Source organism: Anolis sagrei, chromosome 9 (genome assembly GCF_037176765.1).
Source record: "Anolis sagrei isolate rAnoSag1 chromosome 9, rAnoSag1.mat, whole genome shotgun sequence".
Lineage (NCBI taxonomy): Eukaryota > Metazoa > Chordata > Lepidosauria > Squamata > Dactyloidae > Anolis > Anolis sagrei.
The window spans coordinates 1,296,620-1,324,473 of NC_090029.1; the positions used below are offsets into that span (position 1 = coordinate 1,296,620).

The following is a 27,854-nucleotide window of genomic DNA, read 5'->3' on the forward strand; positions in this document are numbered from 1 at the left end:
TCTAGGAGTTGCATGTGACGTCTGTAAACAGTCCACGTCTCGCAGGCATATAGCAGGGTTGGGAGGGGAATTGCTTTATAGACAAGCCCCTTGGTCTCCCTACAGATGTCCTGGTCCTCAAACACTCTCTGCTGTATTTGAATGCAATGTAGTGTCCAAATTTCAGTGCTCAGATTTCATTTCTTATATTGCTGAGGTAAAATGAAAGCTCGGCTGTGAGTGGTTGCTTTGGGCATCACAGATTCCACTTTGTCTATTCCCGGACTGCCAGTTTTACTCTAAATACACGTTTGTATTTGAATGCAACATTGTGTCCAAATTTCAGTGCTCAGTTTTCATTTCTTATATTGCTGAGGTAAAATGAAAGCTAGGCTGTGAATGGTTGCTTTGGGCATCCCGGACTGCCAGTTTTACTCTAAATACACATTTGTATTTGAATGCAATGTTGTGTCCAAATTTCAGTGCTCAGTTTTTGTTTCTTATATTACTGAGGTAAAATGAAAGCTCGGCTGTGAATGGTTCCTCTGGCATCACAGATTCCACTTTGTCTATTCCCGTACTGCCAGTTTTACTCTAAATACATGTATGTATTCGAATGCAATGCGTGTCCTAATTTCAGTGCTGTTTTCAATTCTTATATTGCTGTGGTAAAATGAAAGCTTGGCTGTGAGTGGTTGCTTTGGGCATCACAGATTCCACTTTGTCTATTCCCAGACTGCCAGTTTTACTCTAAATACATGTTGTTGTTTTTTTGAATGCAACGTTGTGTCCAAATTTCAGTGCTCAGTTTTCATTTCTTATATTGCTGAGGTAAAATGAAAGCTCAGCTATGAGTGGTTGCCCTGGCATCACAGATTCCACTTTGTCTATTCCCAGACTGCCAGTTTTACCCTAAATACATGTGTGTATTCAAATGCAACGTTGTGTCCAAATTTCAATGCTCAGTTTTCATTTCTTATATCGCTGAGGTAAAATGGAAGCTCAGCTATGAGTGGTTGCCCTGGCATCACAGATTCCACTTTGTCTATTCCCGGACTGCCGGTTTTACCCTAAATACATGTGTGTATTCAAATGCAACATTGTGTCCAAGTTTCACTGCTCAGTTTTCGTTTCTTATATTGCTGAGGTAAAATGAAAGCTCAGCTATGAAGGGTTGCCCTGGCATCACAGATTCCACTTTGTCTATTCCCAGACTGCCAGTTTTACCCTAAATGCATGTGTGTATTCAAATGCAACGTTGTGTCCAAATTTCAATGCTCAGTTTTCATTTCTTATATTGCTGAGGTAAAATGAAAGCTAGGCTGTGAGTGGTTGCCCTGGCATCACAGATTCCACTTCGTCTATTCCCGGACTGCCAGTTTTACCCGAAATACATGTGTGTATTCAAATGCAACATTGTGTCCAAATTTCAGTGCTCAGTTTTCAGTTCTTATATTGCTGAGGTAAAATGAAAGCTAGGCTGTGGGTTGTTGCTTTGGGCATCCCGGACTGCCAGTTTTACTCTAAATACACATTTCAGCTATGAAGGGTTGCCCTGGCATCACAGATTCCACTTTGTCTATTCATTTTAGTCCAAATACATGTGTGTTTTTGAATGCAAGGTGGTGTTTAAATTTCATCTCACTATAAAAATAAGTGTGTATAGGAATGCAACGTTGTGTCGAAATGTCAAGTCTATCGACCAACTACTTTTTGAGTTTTGCGAGCACAAACATATGCAGGCTGAGATTTTATATATAAAGATTATTTCTGGGCTCAGAATGTGGCTGTTTGTAAACCAGCAGAGCTCCCATCGGCAAACTGGGTCTCGCCGGTGTTTCTTTCCCAAACGTTTCATCCCATTTGACCCTTTGCTTGCCTTCCAGCCTGGAACTCCGGGAGCTGGAGAGGAAGCTGCAGTCGGCGTATATGAACAAAGAGCGGGCGGCACAGATCGCCGAGAAGGAAGCCCAGAAGTACGAGCAAATGGTAAGTTGTCTTACGCCTCTCCAAGTCTGAAAAGGGAATCATCATCCTGGAATCGTGAGCCACTGGCGAGCTGGACATCATTGTTATCCTTCTCATCACAACAATAAAAGACCTCCCTTGACCCCATGGTCTTGAACAACTATAGACCAATCTCCAACCTCCCTTTTTTGGGCAAGGTGCTGGAGCGGGTGGTCACCTCTCAGCTCTAGAGCTTCCGGGATGACATCAGCTATCTGGACCAGTCATAGTCTGGCTTCAGGCCTGGCCACGGCACCGAGATGGCTTTGGTCGCCTTGGTGGATGACCTCCGCAGGGAGCTGGGCACGGGGAGTGTGACCCTTCTGGTTCTCTTGGACATCTCAGCGGCTTTCGATACCATCGATCATGGTATCCTTCTGGCTCGTCTCTCTGGGATGGGTCTTGGGAGCACGGTTCTGTCGTGGCTCCGGTCCTTCCTGGAGGGTCGATCCCAGATGGTGAAGCTGGGAGACGCCTGCTTGGACCCCTGGCCCTTAACCTGTAGGGTCCTGCAAGGCTCCATTCTGTCTCCCATGCTTTTCAACATCTACATGAAACCGCTGGGAGAGGTCATCCGGAGTTTTGGAGTTGGGTGCCATCTCTATGCAGACGTGTCTCTCTGGATGAGGAGGAACAAGCTGAAGATTAATCCTGATAAGACAGGGATCCTCCTGGTCAATCATAAACCAGATTGGGGTATAGGGTGGCAACCTGTGCTGGACGGGGTTACGCTCCCCCTGAAGTCACAGGTCCGCAGTTTGGGGGGTCCTCCTGGACTCATCACTTACGCTTGAGGCATCAGCTGTGGCCGGGAGGGCTTTTGCACAATTGAGACTCGTGCACCAACTGTGACCGTACCTCGCAAAGGCGGATCTGGCCAGGGTGGTCCATGCCTTAGTTATCTCCAGATTGGACTACTGTAATGCCCTCTACGTGGGGCTGCCCTTGAAAACGGCTCAGAAATTTCAGTTGGTCCAACGGGCAGCGGCCAGTTTGTTAACTGGTGCTCCTTACAGGGAGCGGTCAACCCTCCTGTTTAAATAGCTCCACTGGCTGCTGATCATTTTCCAGACCCAATTCAAGGTGCAGGTTCTCACCTACAAAGCCCTGTGTGACCGCATTTCTGTGTACGAACCTACATGATCTCTTCGATAATCTGGAGAGGCCCTGCTCACAGTCCCACCTGCATCACAAGCACGTTTAGTGGGGACGAGAGAGAGGGCCTTCTCGGTGGTGGCCCCTCGACTCTGGAACTCACTCCATCAGGCATGCCCCATCTTTGGCAGTCTTCAGGAGGAGCTCAAAAATGTGGTTGTTCCAGTGTGCTTTCCCAGAATAATGAACCCTTACCACTATGTCCCACAAAGCACTTTATATCGATTTAGGACTGCTTGTATTTCTCCATCAACGCCCCACCTCCTGCATCTTGTCCATGCCTAGCATTATTATTTTAATTTTCAATTACATTTGGCCTAGCCATAGTTTTAAATATGCACTGCATCTTGTTTAATGTTTATGCTATTTGTGTATGTGAGTTATTTTAATTGCTTTGTATTGTACTTGTATTGCTTGTATTGTTTGTATTGCGAGCCTCATGTAAGCCGCACCGAGTCCCTTGGGGAGATGGTAGCAGGGTATAAATAAAGTATTATTATTATTATTATTATAACAACATTATGTAACAATCTGTTTGAAAGCTTATTTCCTGTTTAATTGTGCAGTCCTTACTTTGAAAGTAGTTTTTCTCCTCCAGAAACTTTGTTTTTGTGGTTGACACAAACTCTGTTGAATTGGTTGAGGTATTCATTGCAAAACTTTCACTAAATGCGCTGCCCCAGGATGTCTCAGTCACAAAAGAACACAGTTTGGGCAGTTTAATCCACTTTCCACATGTTTTTATGATAGGACCAATTAGGAAATGACATTGAGAATCCAGGAACAAACATGGTGTTAACAGAGTGTAATCATAATATAATGCCATATATTCCTCAGTTGTAAGACACCCCCTAATTTCAGTAATAATAATAATAATTATTATTATTATTATTTATTTATTTATTTATACCCCGCCACCATCTCCCCAATAATAATAAGCAAATAAAACAATATAATTAATATAACTCACATATAGACAATAACACACACATTTTTAATAATAATAATAATTATTATTATTATTATTATTATTATTTATTTATACCCTGCCACCATCTCCCCAAGGGGACTTGGGGTGGCTTACATGAGGCCAAGCCCAACAACACTTCAGTAAACAACAAAGCAGTAAGCAAACAAAACAATATAATTAATATAACTCACATATAGACAATAACACACAAAACATTTAAAATAATAACAATAATAACAATAATAATAATAATTTATTGATACCCCACCACCATCTCCCCAAGGGGACTCGGGGTGGCTTACGTGAGGCCAAGCCCAAAAACACTTCAGTAAACAACAAAGCAGTAAGCAAACAAAACAATATAATTAATATATCTCACATATAGACAATAACACACATTTTTAAAATAATAATAATAATAATAATAATAATAATAATAATAATAATAATAATGTATTTATACCCCGCCACCATCTCCCCAAGGGGACTCGGGACGGCACCAGGACTCTGCTGTTTTTGGCATGCAGAGTGATGGTTCAATGCAGTGAAGGGCTGTGCATTAAGAGGAAGATGGTCCTCCATGCCTTCTGAGGAGCTTCCATAATAAGACTGTGTTGATGGCCTTTCCTTCCTTGCCCATCTGTCCCATTGTGTGGCTCTTGAGGGGGTTTGGGGTGTTGATGACCCGAAGTGGCTCCTTGTGGCCGTCTCCTTTGCTCACCCGTCTTTGGTTGCCTTCTGCTAGGGTTATGGGGCCTCCTTGGAGCCTCTTGGGGGTTGCGGAGCCTGCTTCATGTTGGGGTTCAGCCTGAGTTTGAACCTGATTCTCTGTTTGTTCCTCCTGATGCTAATGAAAATATATTTACTGATGCTAATGAAAATGGACTTCTTGATGCCAATGCTCCTGAAATTAGTGAGGAAGAAACTTCTGTAGATTTGGAAAATGAAAGTCCCAGTGTTCATGAGAATGTTTCAGAGGGAAGCCATGACCTTTCACTCCCTTCTGCACCTGGGAACCTTAATGAGAACAGAAGGGGCCAGATCTGGCAAGACAGGAGTGAATCACTCCGCTTGCGAAGGTCTTCCAGATTAAAAGAAATACAAACAACGGCTTCAAAGCAGGGAGGCGTTTCACGAAACCAATTCCTCGGCTTTAAGTGCCTTCCGCCGGGCTGACTTTCTCAGTTCAGGCATCATTTTAGATTGATGAAGACCTTGGCAGTTCTCCCGGTTCCTCTGGCCATCGTCTTGAGAGATTTCTAGGACACCAAGTACGGTTAGTGGATTGTGGTTAGTGGGAGGACCTGAGCTGACACAACAACTCCACCAGCTCATAGAAAAAGTGTGGGTGACCGAGAAAATCCCAGCAGATTTCAAGGATGCCACCATCATCACTCTCTTCAAAAAAGGGGAAAGAACAGACTGCGGAAACTATCGAGGTATCTCCCTTCTAACCTCCGCTGGGAAAATCCTCGCAAGAATCCTTGCAAACCGCCTTCTGCCCCTCTCAGAAGACACCCTCCCAGAATCCCAGAACGGCTTCCGCCCCTCCAGAGGAACCGTGGACATGATCTTCACTGCACGACAGCTCCAAGAAAAATGCAGGGAACAAAATCAACCTCTGTCCATGGCATTCATCGACCTTGCAAAGGCATTCGACACAGTGAATTGCAGCGCTCTCTGGACCATCCTCCACAAAATCGGGTGCCCTAACAAATTTGTGAACATCCTGCGGCTCCTCCTCGATGACATGAAGGCAACAGTCTTGGACAGCAGTGGCTCCCAAAGTGACCCATTTAAGGTGGAATCAGGTGTCAAACAGGGATGTGTTATTGCCCCAACTCTATTCTCCATCTTCATCGCTATGATACTTCACCTTGTTGATGGGAAGCTTCCCACCGGAGTGGAAATCATCTATCGGACAGATGGCCAGCTGTTTAACCTCAGCAGACTGAAAGCCAAAACCAAGGTTACAACAACATCTGTTATAGAACTCCAGTATGCTGATGACAACGTTGTCTGTGCGCATTCAGAAGAAGATCTACAAGCCACTCTAAACACCTTTGCAGAAGCATACGAGAAGCTCGGCTTGTCATTGAACATTGAAAAAACCAAGGTGCTGTTCCAGCAGTTGCCAGCCAATCCCTCTCCAATGCCAGAGATACAGCTTAATGGTGTCACATTAGAAAATGTTGATCATTTCCGCTACCTTGGCAGCTACCTCTCCACCAAAGTCAACATCGACACCGAAATACAACACCACCTGAGCTCTGCAAGTGCAGCATTTTTCCGAATGAAGCAGAGAGTGTTTGAGGACCGGGACATCCGTAGGGATACCAAGGTGCTTGTTTATAAAGCTATTGTCTTCCCAACCCTGCTCTATGCTTGTGAGACGTGGACTGTCTACAGACGTCACATGCAGCTCCTGGAACGATTTCATCAGCGCTGCCTCCGAAAAATCCTGCAAATCTCTTGGGAAGACAAGCGGACAAATGTCAGCGTGCTGGAAGAAGCAAAGACCACCAGCATTGAAGCTATGGTCCTCCGCCACCAACTCCGCTGGACCGGCCACATTGTCCGGATGCCTGACCACCATCTCCCAAAGCAGTTGCTCTGCTCCGAACTCAAGAACGGAAAACAGAATGCTGGTGGACAGGAAAAGAGATTTAAAGATGGGCTCAAAGCCAACCTTAAAAACTCTGGCATAGACCCTGAGAACTGGGAAGCCCTGGCCCTTGAGCGCTCCAGCTGGAGGACAGATGTGACCAGCAGTGCTGCAGAATTTGAGGAGGCACGAGTGGAGGGTGAAAGAGAGAAACATGCCAAGAGGAAGGCGCGTCAAGCCAACCCCAGCCGAGACCGCCTTCCACCTGGAAACCAATGCCCTCATTGCGGAAGAAGATGCAGAGCAAGAATAGGGCTTCACAGCCACATACGGACCCACAAGAATATTGGAAGACAATTATCCTCGGAAAGCGAGGGATCGCCTAAGTAAGTAAGTAAGTGGATTGCTATCAGGTTCCAGTATTTTACAGTGTGGCTTTGGGTTTTTGATCTTGTTCATGGACGTTCATGTTTGCTGATTTTGCTGTGGCTTTTGACTTTGCATTTTTCCTTTATTTTGTAACCATTTTTCATCAATAAAAAAGGATTGTTTTTTCCCAGTCAAGTGTGGTGGATGGTTATCTTAGGGCCTCGTTTCCTGCTCTGGGTTGCAACACTTCACCTCCTTCCCTTTGCTTCTCTACGCAGAAGGAGGACGCGGAGTTCTGCCGGGCGATGAAGGAGGACCAGGAAAGGGCGGAGGAGGCGGAGATCTCCAGCGAGGCGCAGCGCAACCAGGAGAAGCTCCTTTACCAGCAAGAGCTGGAGGGCCAGCTGGAGGAGCGCGAGCGGCGGAGGCAGGCCGCCTACGAGGAGTTCCTGCGGGATAAGCTCCTCATCGACGAGATTGTGCGCAAGATCTACGAGGAGGATGAAACGTGAGTCCGAGCCAGTGGTGGCTGCATTACGCAGGCTGATCCATGATGGTGTGGCAGCCGTAAATAAAATAATAATAAAGGAAAATCATAATTTAGAATAAGATTTTCTTCCTACCTGAATTCTGAAAAGACCAGCTTGAGGGAGATTTGCAAACATGCAAAGACCTTCAGATGAGATATTGATTGACCTGGACTTTGGGTCAAGCCATGTTTGTTTTAGCCAATGTTGACAATAGATATGAAGCAACAAGAGAATTTGGCAGGACACAGAGATCAATATATCGATCCAAGACTTGGAACAACTAAGGTCATATGGTGAGAGAGCGCCATCCTCCGCAACAATGGGTCCTTTCAAAAAGGAAAAAGCCTTTTGAAGTGTAAAGCTGCAGCAGTTTAGCAGAATAGAAGCTTCTTGCAACAGTAGTTGAGCAATCGAGCTTCAGAAATTACGGAAGAAGAGTCAAAGTTTCACTTCACTTCACTTTACTTCTTAATTAGTCACTCTCCACCAAGGTGCTCCGAGCGACTTACAATTTAAAATAGCATTTCACAATATAAAAACATTCCACATAAAAACATTTAGCAGTGACTATTTGGAAAATTAGATCTGATTACTTAAATGCACAATGTCACAAAAGATTTATGGGAAAGAACTACGTTTCTACATAGCAGAGATAACACAGGGATTCGCTTTCTCTCTCTCGCTCTCTAGAGCAGTGGTTGTCAACCTTCCTAATGCCGAGACCCCTAAATACCGTTCCTCATGTTGTGGTGGCCCCCAACCATAAAATTATTTTTGTTGCCACATCATAACTGTAATTTTGCTCCTGTTATGAATCATAATGTTAATATCCGATATGCAGAATGTATTTTAATTCCCAGGTCCAAATTTGACACAATACCCGATATGCCCAAATGTGAATATTGGGGGGTAGGTGGGTGGATGAGTGGGTTATTTTGTCATTTGGGAGTTGTAGTTGCTGGGATTTATAGTTCACCTAAAATCTGAACTCCGCAAACGATAGAGTTGAACCAAACTTGGCACACAGAGCTCACATGACCAAGAGAAAATACTGGAAGGGTTTGGTGGCCACTGACCTTGAGTTTTGGAGTTATAGTTCACCTACATCCATAGAACACTGTGGACTCAAACAATGATGGATCTGGATCAAAATTGGCATGAATGCTCAATAATGTGAACACTAGTGGAGTTTGGGGGAAAGAGACTTGACATTTGGGAGTTGTAATTCCTGGGATTTATAGTTCGCCTCCAATCAAAGAGCATTCTGAACTCCACCAATGATAAAATTGGGCCAAACTTCCCACACAGAAACCCCCCCCCCATTATCAACAAAAAATATTGTGTTTTCTGATGGTCTTTGGTGACCCCTCCAACACCCCCTCATGACCCCCCCCCAGGGGTCCCGACCCCCAGGTTGAGAAGCACTGCTCTAGAGGCATCTTGTCTCTCTCCATGTTCACAGGAGGAGAACAAAATGGAAGACTCAGGGCTTACCCCTGAGAAGTATCAACTGAAAAAATGCAAGAGAATAGAGGGGCAGTCAGAGAAGCCAGTGGGAGAAGGCTTTTTTTTCCCTGCCTATCTGTGTCCTTGATTTTATTTATTTATTTTTATTTATCGTGTCAGGGGCAACCAGACCATTGTATTACATTTCTAACAGAACAAAACAAACAAACACATTTAGAAAACACAAAGTTTGCAAGCTTGGTAGTGGATTAAATGTCCTTTGAACAGTCTCTGTCCCCTTGGAGTGCTTCTGGTGTTGCCGCAAGGAGGTCCTCCCTTGTGCATCATGTGGAAGAAGGGCTCAGGGTGCATTGCAGCAGGTGGTCAGTGGTTGGCTCTTCTCCACACTCGCACGTCGTGGACTCCACTTTGTGGCCCCATTTCTTGAGGTTGGCTCTGCATCTCGTGGTGCCAGAGCGCAGTCTGTTCAGCGCCTTCCAAGTTGCCCAGTCCTCTGTGTGCCCAGCGGGGAGTCTCTCATTTGGTATCATGTTCTGGGTTTGAGCCTGCCACTTTTGGACTCTCGCTTGCTGAAGTGTTCCTGCGAGTGTCTCTGTAGATCTTAGAAAACTATTTCTTGATTTAAGTGGTTGACGTGCTGGCTGATACCCAAACGGGATGAGCTGGAGATGTCTCTGCCTTGGTCCTTTCACTATTGGCTGCAACTTCCCTGCGGATATCAGGTGGTGCAATACCGGCTTGACAGTGTAATTTCTCCAGTGGTGTAGGGCACAGACGCCCCGTGATAATGCAGCATGTCTCATTAAGAGCCACATCCACTGTTTTAGTGTGGTGAGATGTGTTCCACACTGGGCATGCATACTCAGCAGCAGAGCAGCATAGCGCAAGGGCAGATGTCTTCACTGTGTCTGGTTGTGATCCCCAAGTTGTGCCAGTCAGCTTTTGTATGAGATTGTTTCTAGCACCCACTTTTTTCCTTGATGTTCAGGCAGTGCTTCTTGTAGGTCAAGGCACGGTCCAGAGGGACTCCTCCCAGGTATTTGGGTGTGCTGCAATGCTCCAGGGGGATTCCTTCCCAGGTGATAATCCTCAGAGCTCGGGATGCTTGTCTGTTCTTAAGATGAAGGCGCCTGTCTGTGTTTTAGATGGATTAGGGATCAGCTGGTTTTCCCTGTCATAGGCAGTAAGGGCACCTAGAGCTTCGGAGAGCTTCTGTTCAACCATCTCAAAGCTCCCTGCTTGAGCGGTGATGGAGTGATCATCAGCATAGATGAAGCTCTCTGTCCCTTCTGGCAGTGTGTAATTATTTGTGTAGATGTTGATCATGGATGGAGCAAGCACACTCCCCTGAGGCAGGCCGTTCTTCTGTTTCCGCCATCTGCTTCTCTGGCCCTGGAACTCAACAAAGAAGCTCCTGTTTTGTAGCAGGTTTCCTATGAGGCGGGTGAGGGGGTCGTCCTGTGTGATATTATATATATGATATATGATTAGGGATCAGCTGGTTTTCCCTGTAAGAGGCAGTAAGAGCACCTAGAGCTTTGGAGAGCTTCTGTTCAACCATCTCAAAGGTCCCTGCTTGAGCGGTGGTGGCACGATCATCAGCATAGATGAAGCTCTCTGTCCCTTCTGGCAGTGGCTGATCATTTGTGTAGATGTTGAACGTGGATGGAGCAAGCACGCTCCCCGGAGGCAGGCCGTTCTTCTGTTTCCGCCATCTGCTTCTCTGGCCCTGGAACTCCACAAAAAAGCTCCTGTTTTGTAGCAGGTTTCCTATGAGGCGGGGGAGGTGGTCGTCCTTTGTGATATTATTCATGTGTCCTTGATGAGGACTGTAAACTTGTGCAGGATGTAGTTCAGTTGGTGGACCCCTAGAGATGGAAGGCGGGGAGGAAGGGGACCCTGAAGGTGCTGAACGGTGTCTTGTTTTGAACGCCTCCTCACAGGGCGAGGCAAGAGAAGATGGAGAAGAAGCGAATGACGCAGCGGTTCATCGAGGAGTTCAAGCGGGACCAGGCCGAGCGGAAGCGCCAGCAGCGCGAGGAGATGGAGGAGGAGAACCGGAGGCTCGTGGCGTTTGCCAACATGTGGCAGGAGAGGGAGGACGGCCGGATGGCCAAGGTCCGCCAGAGCGAGGAGCAGAAGCGCATGCTCCAGCAGAAGGTACAGAAGTAATCAAGAATAATAATAATCATCATGGAACTTTATTTTTGTCCTGCCCCCTCGGTCTCCCCGAGGGGACTCAGGGTGGTTTACAACAGGTATCGGCAAACCTTCAGTGCCGTGAGAGGCTGAACAAAGACAAAAATAACCAGCCCCCTTCAAATCCCCAAAACAAATCCACATCGACATCAAAAATAATATTATTCTGCAATACTACTACTAATATTATATGTAATATATAATATATAATTATATGTATATATGTATTCTGGGGGTCAGCGAACTGAAATGGACTGGAATGGGCCACTTCACATCAGATGACCACCAGATCTACTACTGCGGACAAGAGGAACATCGAAGAAATGGAGTAGCCTTCATAATTAATAAGAAATTCGCTAAAGCGGTGCTTGGATACAACCCAAAAAATGACAGAATGATCTCAATTCGAGTGCAAGGAAAGCCTTTCAACATCACAGTGATCCAAATATACGCCCCAACCACAGCTGCTGAAGAAGCAGAAGTAGATCAGTTCTATGAGGATCTGCAGGACCTACTGGATAATACACCAAAAAGAGACATTATTTTCATTACAGGAGACTGGAATGCCAAGGTGGGAAGTCAAGTGACAACTGGGATCACAGGCAAGCATGGTCTGGGAGAACAAAATGAAGCGGGACGCAGGCTGATAGAATTCTGCCAGGAAAACTCGCTGTGTATAACGAATACTCTCTTCCAACAACCTAAAAGACGGCTTTATACATGGACCTCTCCAGACGGTCAACACCGAAATCAGATTGACTACATCCTTTGCAGCCAAAGGTGGCGGACATCCATCCAGTCGGTGAAAACAAGACCTGGGGCTGACTGTAGCTCAGATCACGAACTTCTTATTGCTCAATTTAAAATAAAACTAAAGAGATCAGGGAAAATACACAGACCAGTTAGATATGATCTCACTAACATTCCTAGCGAATATACAGTGGAAGTGAAGAACAGATTTGAAGGACTAGATTTAGTAAACAGAGTCCCAGAAGAACTATGGACAGAAGTCCGAGACATTGTTCAGGAGGCGGCAACAAAGTACGTCCCAAAGAAAAAGAAAACCAAGAAGGCAAAATGGTTGTCTGCTGAGACACTGGAAGTAGCCCAAGAAAGGAGGAAAGCAAAAGGAAACAGGGATAATAAGGGGAGATATGCTCAGTTAAATGCGCAATTCCAGAGGTTAGCTAGAAGAGATAAGGAACTATTTTTAAATAAGCAATGCATGGAAGTGGAAGAAGACAACAGAATAGGAAGGACAAGAGACCTCTTCCAGAAAATTAGAAACATTGGAGGTAAATTTCAGGCAAAGATTGGTATGATAAGAAACAAAGATGGCAGGGACCTAACAGAAGCTGAAGAGATCAAGAGAAGGTGGCGAGACTATACAGAAGATCTGTATAGGAAGGATAATAATATTGAGGATAGTTATGATGGTGTGGTGAATGAATTAGAACCAGACATCCTGAGGAGTGAGGTTGAATGGGCCTTAAGAAGCATTGCTAACAACAAGGCAGCAGGAGACGACGGGATCCCAGCTGAACTGTTTAAAATCTTAAAAGATGATGCTGTCAAGGTGATGCATGCCATATGCCAGCAAATATGGAAAACACAAGAATGGCCATCAGACTGGAAAAAATCAACTTATATCCCCATACCAAAAAAGGGAAATGCGAAGGACTGCTCCAACTTCCGTACAGTGGCCCTTATTTCTCATGCCAGTAAGGTAATGCTCAAGATCCTGCAAGGAAGACTCCAGCAATACATGGAGCGAGAGTTGCCAGATGTTCAAGCTGGGTTTAGAAAAGGCAGAGGAACCAGAGACCAGATTGCCAATATCCGCTGGATAATGGAGAAAGGCAGGGAGTTTCAGAAAAACATCTACTTCTGCTTCATTGACTACTCTAAAGCCTTTGACTGTGTGGATCATAATAAATTGTGGCAAGTTCTTAGTGGGATGGGCATACCAAGCCACCTTGTCTCTCTCCTGAGGAATCTGTACAAGGACCAAGGAGCCACAGTCAGAACTGACCACGGAACAACAGACTGGTTCAAGATTGGGAAAGGCGTATGGCAAGGCTGCATCCTCTCACCCAACCTTTTTAACTTGTATGCAGAACACATCATGCGATGTGCGGGGCTGGATGAATGCAAAGCTGGGGTGAAAATTGCTGGAAGAAACATTAACAACCTCAGATATGCAGATGACACCACCCTGATGGCCGAAAGCGAGGAGGAGTTGAGGAGCCTTCTAATCAAGGTGAAAGAAGAAAGCGCAAAAGCCGGGTTGCAGCTAAACGTCAAAAAAACCAAGATTATGGCAACAAGAATGATTGACAACTGGAAAATAGAGGGAGAAACCGTGGAGGCCGTGACAGGGTTTGTATTTCTAGGTGCAAAGATTACTGCAGATGCAGACTGTGGCCAGGAAATCAGAAGACGCTTCCTTCTTGGGAGGAGAGCAATGTCCAATCTCGATAAAATAGTAAAGAGTAGAGACATCAGACTGGCAACCAAGATCCGCCTAGTCAAAGCCATGGTCTTCCCTGTAGTCACCTACGGATGTGAGAGCTGGACCTTAGGGAAGGCTGAGCGAAGGAAGATCGATGCTTTTGAGCTGTGGTGCTGGAGGAAAGTTCTGAGAGTGCCTTGGACTGCGAGAAGATCCAACCAGTCCATCCTCCAGGAAATAAAGCCTGACTGCTCACTGGAGGGAAAGATACTAGAGACAAAGTTGAAGTACTTTGGCCACATCATGAGGAGACGGGAAAGCCTAGAGAAGACAATTATGCTGGGGAAAGTGGAAGGCAAAAGGAAGAGGGGCCGACCAAGGGCAAGATGGATGGATGGCATCCTTGAAGTGACTGGACTGACCTTGAGGGAGCTGGGGGTGGTAACGGCCGACAGGGAGCTCTGGCGTGGGCTGGTCCATGAGGTCACGAAGAGTCGGAGACGACTGAACGAATGAACAACAACATATTACACTATCTATATAAATAAAATGTCACGTTCGTTTGTGGGATTAACAGAACTCAAAAACCACTGGGCGAATTGACACCAAATTTGGACCCAAGACACCTATCAGGACAATATATGTCCTTCACCCAAAAAGAATTGATTTTGCCATTTGGGAGTTCTAGTTGCTGGGACTTATAGTTCACCTACAACCAAAGAACATTCTGAACCCCACCAACGATGGAATTGAACCAAACTTGGCACACAGTTCTCCCATGAACAGCAGAAAATACTGGAAGGGTTTGGTGGGCAGTGTCCTTTGGTTTTGGAGTTGTAGTTCACCTATATCCAGAGAGCACTGTGGACTCAAACAGTGATTGATCTGGACCAAACTCTACATGAATACTTAATATGCCCAAATGTGAACACTGGTGGAGTTTGGGGAAAATAGAATCTTGACATTTGGGAGTTGTAGTTGCTAAGATTTATAGTTCACTTACAATCACAGAGTATTCTCAATCCCACCAACGATAGAATTGGGCCAAACCTCCCACACAGAAACTCCATGACCACCAGAATGGGCACAGCAACGTGTGGCAGGGGACGGTTAGTATTATTATAAAAGGTAAAGTCCAGTCAGGTCTGACTCTGGGGTGTGGTGCTCACCTCCATTTTTAAGCTAACGAGCTGGCGTTGTCCATAGACACCTCCAAGGTCATGTGGCCAACATGACCGCAGGGAGCGCCATTACCTTCTTGCCGGAGCGGTACCTATTGATCTACTCACATTTGCATGTATCTAATCACGGGGATGGCCCAGGTGTTGATAGCCTTGACTGCCTGGTGGCATAGTAACAGTTACAGGAATAGTTTTCGAACTGCTAGGTTGGCAGAAACTGGGGCTGACAGCAAAAGCTCACACCACTCCCCGGAATCGAATCTGCGACCAACAAGCTCAGCAGCTCAGTGCTTTAACCCACTGGGCCACCTGGGGCACCACAATATATATTATACCAGGCATGGGCAAACTTCATCCCTCCAGGTGTTTTGGACTTCAACTCCTACAATTCCTAACACCCTACCGGCAAACCAGACACTGTCCACATCAACACTGACAAAGAAACAGCCAGAAATACTGTTTACCCACAAGCATCAAGAAATTACATCTATTAGAAACCAACACTTGCTCATTACTTTATTTTCCAGATCACCAGACTGGGCCACAGCAACGCCTGGCAGGGGACGGCTAGTTTTATATATTATTATATAGTAGGGCTCCCAAGGGATGTTGGAGGAGACACGATGGAGCTGTGTCCGAAGGGGCCAAATAATCCCTAATGCAGAATAAGAAGAGGCATGGCGGCTGGGGGCGGCTCACGGTGTCCTGTTCCTCTCTCTGTGTTTCAGCTGGCAGACATCCTGGAGAAGGAGCAGCAGGAGCGGGAGGAGATGGAGGAAGTCCGGACGGAGCTGCTCTGGGAGGAGCGCATGGAGGCCGACCGGAAGAAGGAGATGGTAAGCTGGGAGGATTGGGGGCCCGTCGCCTGCGCCATTGGGCGCAACAAGGTGCAGCGCTCCGAAGCAAGTTTTGGTTACCCTGAAGTGGGGGGCAGCCTCATGGACTCTTCCTCCCTTCAGTCACTGCAGAAACAGATCTATTGCACTCTGAAGGACCAGTTCATGTTTTGGGTTTGGTGTGCATGCAAGCGAGAGCAAAAGTCCTTTTTATGGGGTATATTTTCGTGCCAGGAGCGACTTGAGAAACTGCAAGTTGCTTCTGGTATGTGAGAATTGGCCGTCTGCAAGGATGTCTCAATGTTTTACCATCCTTGTGGGAGGCTTCCCTCCCTGTTGCAATGCACCCTGAGCCCTGCCACATGCACGATGGAGGACCTTCTTGCAGCAACACCAGAGGCACTCCAAGGGGCCAGATACTGGTCAAAGGACATTTAACCAACTACCAAATTTGCAAAATCTGTGTGTGTTTTTTTCCCCTTTTTCTTTTTAATCTGTGTGTTTGTTTTGCTCTGTTAGAATTGTAATATAATGGTATGGTTGCTGATGACACGATAAATAAATTCCCTCATGTCATCGCATGGGGAGCTGGAGCTGACAGAGGCGCTCCCCCTGGATCCGAACCTCTGACCTGTTGGTCTTCAAGGGTTTAACCCATTACGCCACTGGGGGAGAATGACCTAAATGTAATATGTTGACAAGGATGAGAAGTTTCTTCGCCAAATGCATTGCCCTGTTTGTCTTGCTGCCCATTTCCTCCCTCTTCTTTGCTTTGAAGCAGAAGCAGGATGGCCGTCTGTCGGGAGGGCTTTGTGCTTTTCCTGCCTGGCAGACAGAAGGGGGTTGGGCTAGTGGGCCTCCGGGATCCTTTCGCACTCAAGGGGCCAGGAGGGAGGGAGGGAAGTATTTATTTATTTATCGTGTCATCAGCAACCAGACATTTGTATTACATTTCTAACAAAACAAACAAACAGACAAAATACAAAATTTGCAAGTTTGGTAGTGGATTAGATGTCCTTTGACCACTCTCTGGCGACTTGGATTGCCTCTGGTGTGGCTGCAAGAAGGTCCTCCCTTGTGCATCATGTGGCAGGGCTCAGGGTGCATTGCAGCAGGTGGTCAGTGGTTGGCTCTTCTCCACACTCACATGCCGAGGATTCCACCCTGTAGCCCTATTTCTTAAGATTGACTCTGCATCTCGTGGTCTGTTCAGCGCTTTCCAAGTCGTCCCGTCTTCTGTGTGCCCAGGGGGGAGTCTCTCATTGGGTATCAGCCATTGGTTGAGGTTCTGGGTTTGAGCGTGCCACTTTTGGACTCTCGCTTGCTGAGGTGTTCCTGTGAGTGTCTCTGTAGATCTCAGAAAACGATTTCTTGACTTAAGTCGTTGACTGCTGGCTGACACCCAAACAAGGAATGCGCTGAAGATGTCTCTGCCTTGGTCCTTTCACTATTGGTTGCTACTCCCGGTGGATGTCAGGTGGTGAAATACCGGCTAAGCAGTGTAATTTCTCCCGTGGTGTAGGGCGCAGAAACCCTGTGATAATTTGGCATGTCTCATTTAGAGCCACATCCACTGTTTTAGCGTGGTGAGATGTGTTCCACACTGGGCATGCGTACTCAGCAGCAGAGTAGCATAGCGCAAGGGCAGATGTCTTCACTGTGTCTGGTTGTGATCCCCAGGTTGTGCCAGTCAGCTTTCGTATGATATTGTTTCTAGCACCCACTTTTTGCTTGATGTTCAGGCAGTGCTTCTTGTAGGTCAGAGCATGGTCCAGAGTGACTCCTCCCAAGGATTTGGGTGCGCTGCAATGCTCCAGGGGGATTCCTTCCTTCCCAGGTCATAATCCTCAGAGCTCGGGATGCTTGTCTGTCCTTGAGATAAAAGGCACATGTCTGTGTTTCAGATGGATTAGGGATCAGCTGGTTTTCCCTGTAATAGGCAGTAAGGGCACCGAGAGCTTTGGAGAGCTTCTGCTCAACCATCTCAAAGCTCCCTGCTTGAGCAGTGATGGCACGATCATCAGCATAGCTGAAACTCTCTGTCCCTTCTGGCAGTGGCTGGTCATGTGTGTAGATGTTGAACATGGATGGAGCAAGCACGCTCCCCTGAGGCAGGCCGTTCTTCTGTTTGCGCCCTCTGCTTCTCTGGCCCTGGCACTCAACCAAAAAGCTCCTGTTTGGTAGCAGGTTTCCTGTGAGGCGGGTGAGGTGGTCGTCCTTTGTGATGTTATACATTTTTCTCAGGGAGGGAAGTAACGCAGCCCTTATGCCCCCCGCGCTCTAGGAGGAGATGGAGAAGAAGATCCGGCAGCGGCTGGAGCTGCGCAAGGCCTACGAGGAGCAGCTGGCCAGCAAGGAGGTGCTGCTGCAGGCCATGCGGGAGGAGGAGGCCGCCTTCCGGCAGGCCATGCTAGCCAAGTTTGCGGAGGACGACCGGATCGAGCAGATGAACGCCCAGAAGCGCCGCATGAAGCAGCTGGAGCACCGGAAGGAAGTCGAGCGGCTGATTGAGGAGCGGCGCAAGCAGTTCCTGGCCGACAAGGTGGGAGGAGGGGAGAGAGAGGGGCCCCTGCGGGAGGGAGGGAGGGAAGCAGCCGGCCTTCGGGCCCCACAGAGCCAAGGGCGGCCAGAGCCAAAGCAGGGACCCGGTGGCCTGTGGAGTCTCTTTCCAGCACTAGGATCCTCACAAGGCTCCCAAAGTGATGCCTGGCTACAGAAGTAACCGCAACTCCAGGATTTCCTGATAGACACGGATTATCTGGATCCGGCGCAGACTGGCTTTAGGCCGGGACATGGTACCGACACAGCCTTGGTTGCCTTAGTGGATGATCTTTGCCAGGAACTGGACAGGGGGAATGTGTCCCTGTTGGTTCTGCTGGACCTCTCAGCAGCCTTCAATACCGTTGACCTCGGTATCCTCCTGGGACGCCTCGCGGGGATGGGCCTCGGGGGTACTCCAGTTCTTCCTCGAGGGTCGCTCCCAGAAGGTGTTGCTAGGGGACTCCTGCTCGACCCCACAGCCATTGTACGGTGGGGTCCCGCAGGGCTCAGTACTGTCCCCTATGATGTTCAACATATACACGAAGCCGTTGGGAGAGATCATCCGGAGTTTCAGGGTGCGGTGTCATCTGTACGCGGATGATGTCCAACTCTGTCACTCCTTCCCACCTGCTACTAAGCAGGCTGTCGAGTTCCTGAACCGGTGCTTGGCCGCTGTGACGGTCTGGATGAGGGCGAACAAATCGAAAGTGAATCCAGACAAGACAGAGGTACTCCTGGTCAGTCAAAAGGCCGAACAGGGCATAGGGTTACAGCCTGTGTTGGATGGGGTGACACTCCCCCTGAAGGCGCAGGTTCTCAGCTTGGGAGTGATCCTGGACTCATGGCTGAGCCTGGAACCCCAGGTCTCAGTGGTGGCCGGGAGAGCTTTTACACAATTAAAGCTTGTGCGCCAGCTGCGCTTGTACCTTGGGAAGTCTGACTTGGCCATGGTGGTCCATGCTCTGGTTACATCCCATATAGACTACTGCAATGCTCTCTACGTGGCGTTGCCTTTGAAGACTGCCCGGAAGCTTCAACTAGTCCAACGTGCGGCAGCCAGATTACTAACAGGAGCGGGGCTCAGGGAGCATACGACTACTCCTTTGTTGCGCCAGCTCCACTGGCTGCCAGTTAGCTTCTGAGCAGAATTTAAAGTGCTGGTATTGACCTATAAATCCCTAAACGGCTCCGGCCCAGTCCGAACGGATTCTCCCCTATGAACCATCAAGGTTGTTAAGATCTTCCGGAGGGGCCCTGCTCTTGGTCCCACCACCTTCGCAATCGCATCTGGTGGGGACGAGGGACAGGGCCTTCTCGGTGGTGGCCCCTCGGCTCTGGAACTCTCTCCCAATAGAGATTAGATCTGCCCCCTCCCTCCCGACTTTCAGGAAGCTGGTAAATTTATTTATTTATTTATTTATTTATTTCTTGCATTTATTGACCGCCCCTCTCAGCCCGAGGGCGACTCGGGGCGGTGAACAACAACAGAGAAGACAGTGTACAGTGAGTCATGACGATACAAACCAGACAAATACAACATAACATATACTTATACTAAAAATCCGCTTCGTCAAGTCCTGGGGTCATAGCCAAAATTCGTAGTCATAGTTCATTCCCGTGTCATTCAATATACTCAGTTGAAGGCCTGCTCGAAGAGCCATGTTTTCAGGCCCCTACGAAAGGCCATGAGGGAGGGCGCCTGTCTAACTTCAGCAGGGAGGGTGTTCCACAGCCGGGGGGCCACCACCGAGAAGGCCCGCTCCCTCGTCCCCGCCAGGCGTCCCTGTGAGGCAGGCGGGACCGAGAGGAGGGCCTCCCCGGAAGATCTCAAGGCCCTCGTGGGCTCGTAGGCCGAGATGCGGTCTGCAAGGTATTTTGGGCCGGAACCGTTTAGGGCTTTGTAGGATAACACCAGCACCTTAAATTGGGCCCGGTAGCAGATCGGCAGCCAGTGGAGCTGGGATAGCAGAGGCGTTGTATGCTCTCTGCGTCCCGCTCCCGTTAACAACATGGCTGCCGCGCGCTGGACTAGCTGAAGCTTCCGGACCGTCTTTAAGGGCAGCCCCACGTAGAGAGCGTTGCAGTAGTCGAGGCGGGATGTGACCAAAGCGTGTACCACCGTGGCCAAGTCAGACTTCCCAAGATACGGGCGCAGCTGGCGCACGAGCCTAAGCTGTGCAAATGCTCCCCTGGTCACCGCTGAAACCTGAGGCTCCAGGCTCAGCGATGAATCCAGGGTCACACCCAAGCTGCGAACCTGCGCCTTCAAGGGGAGTGCGACCCCGTCCAGCACAGGCTGTAACCCTATACCCTGTTCGGCCTTGCGACTGACCAGGAGTACCTCTGTCTTGTCTGGATTTAATTTCAGTTTGTTCGCCCTCATCCAGACCGTTACAGCGGCCAGGCACCGGTTCAGGACTTCGACGGCCTCCTTAGTAGCAGGTGGGAAGGAGTGACAGAGTTGGACGTCATCTGCGTACAGGTGACACCGCACCCCGAAACTCCGGATGATCTCACCCAGCGGCTTCATGTAGATGTTAAACAACAAGGGGGACAAGATGGAACCCTGAGGAACGCCACAGGTCAACGGCTGCGGCGTTGAGCAGGAGTCCCCCAGTAACACCTTCTGAGTACGACCCTCCAGAAATGACCGGAGCCACTGCAGAGCAGTGCCCCCAAGACCCATCTCTGCAAGGCGCCTCAGAAGAATACCGTGGTCGACGGTATCGAAGGCCGCTGAGAGGTCCAGGAGCACCAACAGGGACACACTCCCCCTGTCTAGCTCCCGGCGCAGATCATCCACTAAGGCGACCAAGACCGTCTCGGTACCATGTCCCGGTCTGAAACCAGACTGTGCCGGATCCAGATAATCCGTGTCTCTCAAGAATACCTGGAGTTGTGAGGCCACCACGCTTTCCATGACTTTGCCCAAGAAGGGAAGATTGGAAACAGGCCGAAAGTTGTCCAATTTAGTGGGGTCCAGTGATGGTTTCTTCAACAGCGGCTTTATAACAGCCTGTTTTAGGCTCGCTGGAATCTTGCCTTCCCGAAGGGAGGCATTAACCACCACCGTTACCCACTCGGCCAATCCCCCTCTGGCCTCTTTAAGAAGCCAGGATGGGCAGGGGTCTAGGATGGACGTGGTGGGTCTCATTCCTCCAAGTACCTTGTCCACATCCTCGGGTTTCACAAGCTGAAAAGAATCCAACAAAATCTGACAAGCAGGTGCTTGTGTCACATTCACGGAGACTGCATCTAATGTGGCGTCCAGCCCAGAACGGATCAAAGCGACTTTGTCTGCAAAGAACCGAGCAAATGCTTCACAGCGCGCTGCCGAGTTGTCAGGGCTCCCACCGGTGGGGGGAGTTAAAAGACCTCTGACAACCTGGAACAGCTCCGCCGGACGGTTTTTTGCAGACGCAATAGTGGCCGCAAAGAAAGTTTTCTTTGCGGCTTTTATTGCCGCGGCATATGCCCTCAAAAAGGACACAAACCGTGTTCGGTTTGACTCGTTTGGGTCCGATCGCCACACGCTCTCTAGAACCCTCTTCCTTCGCTTCATCGCTGCCAGCTCCTCGGTGAACCAAGGGGCTGGTTTAGCTCGGTTACTTGAGAGGGGACGTTCCGGAGCGATCATGTCAATAGCCCTGGTCATCTCCCCATTCCAGAGAGCGACCAAGGCCTCGACATTGTCGCCTACCGCGGTGGCGGGAAACTCCCCAAGAGCCGTCAGGAATCCGTTCGGATCCATTAGCCTCCTGGGGCGGACCAACTTAATGGGTCCTCCACCCTTGCGGAGGTTAGGGGACGCAGTGAGCCTAAATCTAATCAGGAAGTGGTCGGTCCACGGCAACGGAGAGATGGACAACTCCTCCACACCGCCACCCTGCTCCCATCCCTGGCAGAAAACCAAGTCCAATGTGTGTCCAGCACAGTGGGTGGGGCCAGTTATGTGTTGGGACAGCCCCATGGTTGCCATGGCGGACATGAAGTCCTGAGCCGCACCTGTGAGGGTTGCCTCGGCGTGGATGTTGAAGTCCCCCAGCACAAGAAGCCGTTGGGACTCCACCGCCAGGCTCGAGACCACCCCCGCTAGCTCAGGCAGGGAGACTGTAGTGCAGCGAGGTGGACGGTACACTAGCAGAATCCCTATTCTGTCCCGGTCACCCACCCTCAGGTGGACGCATTCAAAATTTGTGGTCTGCGGGATGGGGCTCCTGGTTAGATGGATGGTATCTCTATAGACTACTGCGACCCCGCCTCCCCGTCCTCCGGCTCTAGGTTGGTGTTGCACGGAGAAACCTGGAGGACAAAGCTGGGAGAGATTTACGCCCCCCGCTTCATCCAGCCAGGTCTCCGTGATGCACGCCAGATCTGCCCGCTCCTCCAGGATTAAGTCCTGGATCCAAGTTGTTTTCCCGTTGACAGACCTGGCGTTCAACAACACCACCTTCAAGCCAGAGGGCCCGCTCACCTGGTTACACCAAATTGCCTTAGGAGACCTATTGGGAATAGTTAATTTGGAAAAGCGGTCCGAATCAGGCCGAATTCGAGGTCTCCTTGCTTTGGCTTTGGAATAAAAACCTGGCTTTGGAATATAGCATTTGCAGAACGATGATTGAGACAATAACTGCTGACCACACCGGCGGATGGTGATAAATGTGTGATTTTACTTTGACGACCCGGCTTTTTGTAATTGTATGATCTGTAATTTAATGTATTTTATGTATTACGATGCTATTATGTTTACCTTACTTGTGTATGAATTTCCTGCTGTTAGCCGGCCTGAGTCCCTCTTCGGAGGTCGAGAAGACCGGGTTATAAAAGCTCTAAATAACTAAATTCTTTGGTTTGGCGGGTAGGAACGTGAACTGGAAGACATCCAGGAGGCAGAAAGAAGGAAAGAGATCGTCAACCACATTATTGAGGAGGAGCGGCAGAAGCTGCTCAAGGAGCACGCCGTGAAGCTGTTGGGGTACCTGCCCAGGGTGAGTCCAGGGGAGAAGAGGGGGGTCCGGGTTGGCGCTCGAGGTTCGCCTCCCATAGGCCCTTGTGGTCGGAGAGCCATGCTGATCTGGCCAGGCCAAATGCAACGGCAGGCCGTTGGGCCAGAGGAAGGAGAAGGGCGCCAGTTTCTCAGTGATGAAATGCAAAGATACCGAATGGGGGACGATGAGGCCTGGCTCGAGAGCAGTACGTGTGAAAAAGATCTTGGAGTCCTCGTGGACAACAAGTTAAACATGAGCCAGGAATGTGATGTGGCGGCAAAAAAAGCCAATGGGATTTTGGGCTGCATCAATAGGAGCCTAGTGTCTAGATCTAAGGAAGTAATGCTCCCCATGCTCTATTCTGCTTTGGTTAGACCACATCTGGAATATTGTGTCCAATTCTGGGCACCACAATTCAAGAAAGATATTGACAAGCTGGAATGTGTCCAGAGGAGGGCGACTAAAATGATCAAGGGTCTGGAGAACAAGCCCTATGAGGAGCGGCTTAGGGAACTGGGCATGTTTAGCCTGAAGAAGAGAAGGCTGAGAGGAGATATGATGATAGCCATGGATAAATATGTGAGAGGAAGCCACAGGGAGGAGGGAGCAAGCTTCCTTTCTGCTTCCCTGGAGACTAGGACGCAATGGAACAATGGCTTCAAACTACAAGAGAGGAGATTCCATCTGATCATTAGGAAGAACTTCCTGACTGTGAGAGCCGTTCAGCAGTGGAACTCTCTGCCCCGGAGGGAGTGTGGTGGAGGCTCCTTCTTTGGAAGCTTTTAAGCAGAGGCTGGATGGCCATCTGTCAGGGGTGATTTGAATGCAATATTCCTGCTTCTTGGCAGAATGGGGTTGGACTGGATGGCCCATGAGGTCTCTTCCAACTCTTTGATTCTATGATTCTATGATTCTATGAAAGGGCCGATGGGAGTTCTGGGAGCGAGGCAGCCCTGAAGACTTCTCTCAGGGTGCAAACTGTTCATATATATATATATATATATATATATATACACACACACACACACACACACACACACACACATACATACACACACACACATATATATTAGGGCTGGGCGGTTTCGTTTCGTTAATTCGTAATTAGTTAAAAATTCGTTATTTTTTTTTTGGGGTTAACGAAGCGATAACGAACCATTCTGGAGCAGCTTAAAAACGAAACGAATTTTTCAATTCGTTTCATTAATGCTTCGTCTTTCGTTATGTATTCGTTTCGTTATTGGTTTGAGGTCATTTCGTTATTATTTCCGCATGTCTGGGGCAAGTTTTATAGTTGTTTTTTGTTTAATTAGTGAAAAAAAATTATAAATTATCACACCAACAGTCAACAACAGACGGAGAGGGAAGCTTCAGAAGTTCCCCCTGTCCCATTTGGAGGTTTTTTAGAGTATTGCGCGGTCGCGTCCGCCATTAACGAATCGATTCGTTATTGTTTCGTTATTGTTTTGTAATTTTTTAACATTTACGAAATTTCGTAAATATCGAACTTTTTTTTAAAAAAAAAAATCGGAATTCTTTTAAATATTGAAACGCAAAAAAACCCAAAAAATGAATCGATTTTAGAAACAAATGTTTCCGTTGTTACCCAGGCCTTATATATATATATATATATATATATATATATATATATATATATAAATGTAATGTTCGTTTGTGGGATTAACAGAACTCAAAAAACACTACTGGAGGAATTGACACCAAATTTGGACAGCATACACCTAACAACCCAATGTATGTCCTTCACTCCAAAAAATTGATTTTGTCATTTGGGAGTTGTAGTTGCTGGGATTTATAGTTCACCTACAATCAAAGAGCATTCTGAACCCCATCAACAATGGAATTGAACCAATCTTTGCACACAGTTCTCCCATGACCAATAGAAAATACTGGAAGGGTTTGATAGGCAGTGTTCTTTGGTTTTGGAGTTGTAGTTCGCCTCCATCCAGAGAGCACTGTGGACTCAAACAATGATGGATCTGGATCCCACTTGACATGAATACTCAATATGCCCAAAGGTGAACACTGGTGGCGTTTGGGGAAAATAGAATCTTGACATTTTGGAGTTGTAGTTGCTGGGATTTGTAGTTCACCTACAATCACAGAGCATTCTGAACCCCACCAACGACAGAATTGGGCCAAACCTCCCACACAGAAGCCCCATGTGGGCCACAGCAACACGTGGCAGAGGACGGCTAGTGTATATATATATATATATATATATATATATATATATATATAAGTGCTCTCTGCATAATGAGTGCTTTAAAAATAAAAGAACCAGTGAACGAATCACACCAAATTTGGCAATAAAAGTCTCACAACACAAGGAGTGACCATCACTCAAAACATTATGATTTTGTCATTTGGGAGTTGTAGTTGCTGGGATTTATAGTTCACTTACAATCGAAGAGCCTTCTGAACTCGACCAACAATAGAATTGGGTCAAACTTCCCACACAGAATCCCGATGACCAACAGAAAATACTGTGTTTTCTGATGGTCTTTGGCGACCCCTTTGACACCCCCTCACAACCCCCTCAGAGGTCCCGATCCCCAGGTTGAGAAAAACTGCTTTAGACGTTTTGTTCCAAATTTGTTCCCATTCCCTTAAATTTGTTGGATAATATTTCTTGCCCATTTTATCAAGTTTTTAATCATAAAGGCTGATCTGGCCGGGGTGGCCCATGCCTTGGTCACCTCCAGATTGGACTACTGCAATGCGCTCTACGTGGGGCTGCCCTTGAAAACGGCTCGGAAATTCCAACTGGTCCAATGGGCGGCAGCTATGTTATTAACTGGTGCTCCTTACAGGGAGCGGTCAACCCTCCTGTTCAAGGAGCTCCATTGGCTGCCGTTCATCTTGCGGTCCCAATTCAAGGTGCAGGTGCTTACCTACAAAGCCCTAAACAGTTTGGGACCCGTCTACCTGTGTGACCGCATCTCTGTATACGAACCCACATGCTCCCTTCGATCATCTGGAGAGGTCCTGCTCACGATCCCACCGGCGTCGCAAGCGTGTCTGGTGGGGACGAGGGACAGAGCCTTCTCTGTGGTGGCCCCCCGACTCTGGAACTCTCTCCCCAAGGACATCAGACAGGCCCCAACGCTGGCAGTCTTTAGGAAGAGCCTTAGGACCTGGCTGTTCCACCGTTCCTTTCCAGAATAGGAAACTCCCGGCATCAAGTCCCAAATGCACTTTGTTAGAGATTAAGGATTGTCTGCACATTGCACCTACCTCCAAAAACCTCTACATGTCACCTGTCACGTCCAGCACTTTTTAAATTTTGTCTATTACATTTGGCCCGGCCTTAGGTTTTAAATGCATCATGCTGTTATTGTTTTAGTGTTTTATTGTCTTGCTTGATGTTTTATTATTTGCTTTATGAGTTTTCTGGTTATATTTGTATGCTGTTGTTTTGTTGGTGGCCTTGGCCTTTGTAAGCCGCATCGAGTCCTTCAGGAGATTTTTGCGGGGTATAAATAAAGTTAATAATAATAATTAATAATAAAATAATCTCTTCTGTTTCTGTCACCCAGTTTCTCATAAATTTTAGTTACTATTTTCTTTTCCAAAGTTATAGCCCTATCCCAGAATTCAGGATGCAGACTGTTCTGTGTTGCCTCTCTGTCCGTTCAGGGTGTCCTCAAAGACGACCGGGACTTGGAGCTTCTCGGGGAGGAGTTCCGGCAGGTCTACCAAAGGCGGGAGCGAGAGGGACCCCCCGCGGAGCAGTGAAGGCAGGAGGAGGGAGGGGGCCCATCCAGAAGCCTCGCCTGGACAGGAGTGCGGACGGTGGCATCTCTGTGCCTGCAAAGCGGTACGTCTCAAAAATCACTCTGTGCACATATGCCCCAACTCTCTGTCTCTCCCGGTTTTGTAGCAATAAATTGTATTTCCAGCAACAGGTCTCCCTTTGGGAAATTAATCTGGGTGCTGCGCCTGGGGAGAGCGAGGGTGGCCTCATCGACCATTGGATGTTGCGTACCTTCAAGCAAAGAAGCCAGAACGGATGTCCAAAGAACTTCTAACTGTGCTAAGACACAAAAGAGACATGCACAAGAAGTGGAAAAAGGGAGAAACCACCAAAGAAGAATTCAAACAAATAGCCAACACCTGTAGGGAAAAGGTCCATAAGGCTAAAGCACAAAATGAGCTCAGGCTTGCTAGGGACATTAAAAACAATAAAAAGGGATTCTTTTCTTATGCATTTCATTTTTCTGCCAAAGTGGAGTCTCTTGCATTTGTCCCTGTTGAACTTCATTGTGTTAGTTTTGGCCCATCATTTCTCTAATCTGTCCAGATCCCTTTGAGTCCTGCTCCTGTCCTCTGGAGTCTTGGCTCTCCCTCCCAATTTGGTGTTGTCGGCAAACTTGATGATCCTGCCTTCTCGCCCTTCATCTGAGTCATGAATGAAGATCCTGAGCAGGGCCAGGCCTGGACAGAACCCTGCTTGTGGCACTCCACTTGTCACTTCTTTCCAGGATGAAGAGGAGGAAGCCTTGGGGAGAATCACCCTCTGGGTTCGTCCATTTAACCAATTCCAGATCCACCTCA

At 47.9% G+C, this 27,854-nt stretch overlaps 1 protein-coding gene across 1 annotated transcript in view; it reads left to right on the forward strand.

Annotated features, from left to right (window-relative positions):
* MNS1 (meiosis specific nuclear structural 1) overlaps positions 1-27,202 on the forward strand; it is a 35,868-nt gene extending 8,666 nt beyond the window's left edge. The window contains exons 4-10 of the mRNA XM_067471200.1: positions 1,866-1,968; positions 7,364-7,593; positions 11,026-11,242; positions 15,643-15,750; positions 18,035-18,292; positions 23,154-23,279; positions 26,937-27,202. Of these exons, the coding sequence (XP_067327301.1) occupies positions 1,866-1,968; positions 7,364-7,593; positions 11,026-11,242; positions 15,643-15,750; positions 18,035-18,292; positions 23,154-23,279; positions 26,937-27,035 (1,141 nt within the window). The 3' untranslated portion in view covers positions 27,036-27,202. The remainder of the gene's footprint in view (positions 1-1,865; positions 1,969-7,363; positions 7,594-11,025; positions 11,243-15,642; positions 15,751-18,034; positions 18,293-23,153; positions 23,280-26,936) is intronic.
* Positions 27,203-27,854: the final 652 nt, after the last annotated feature.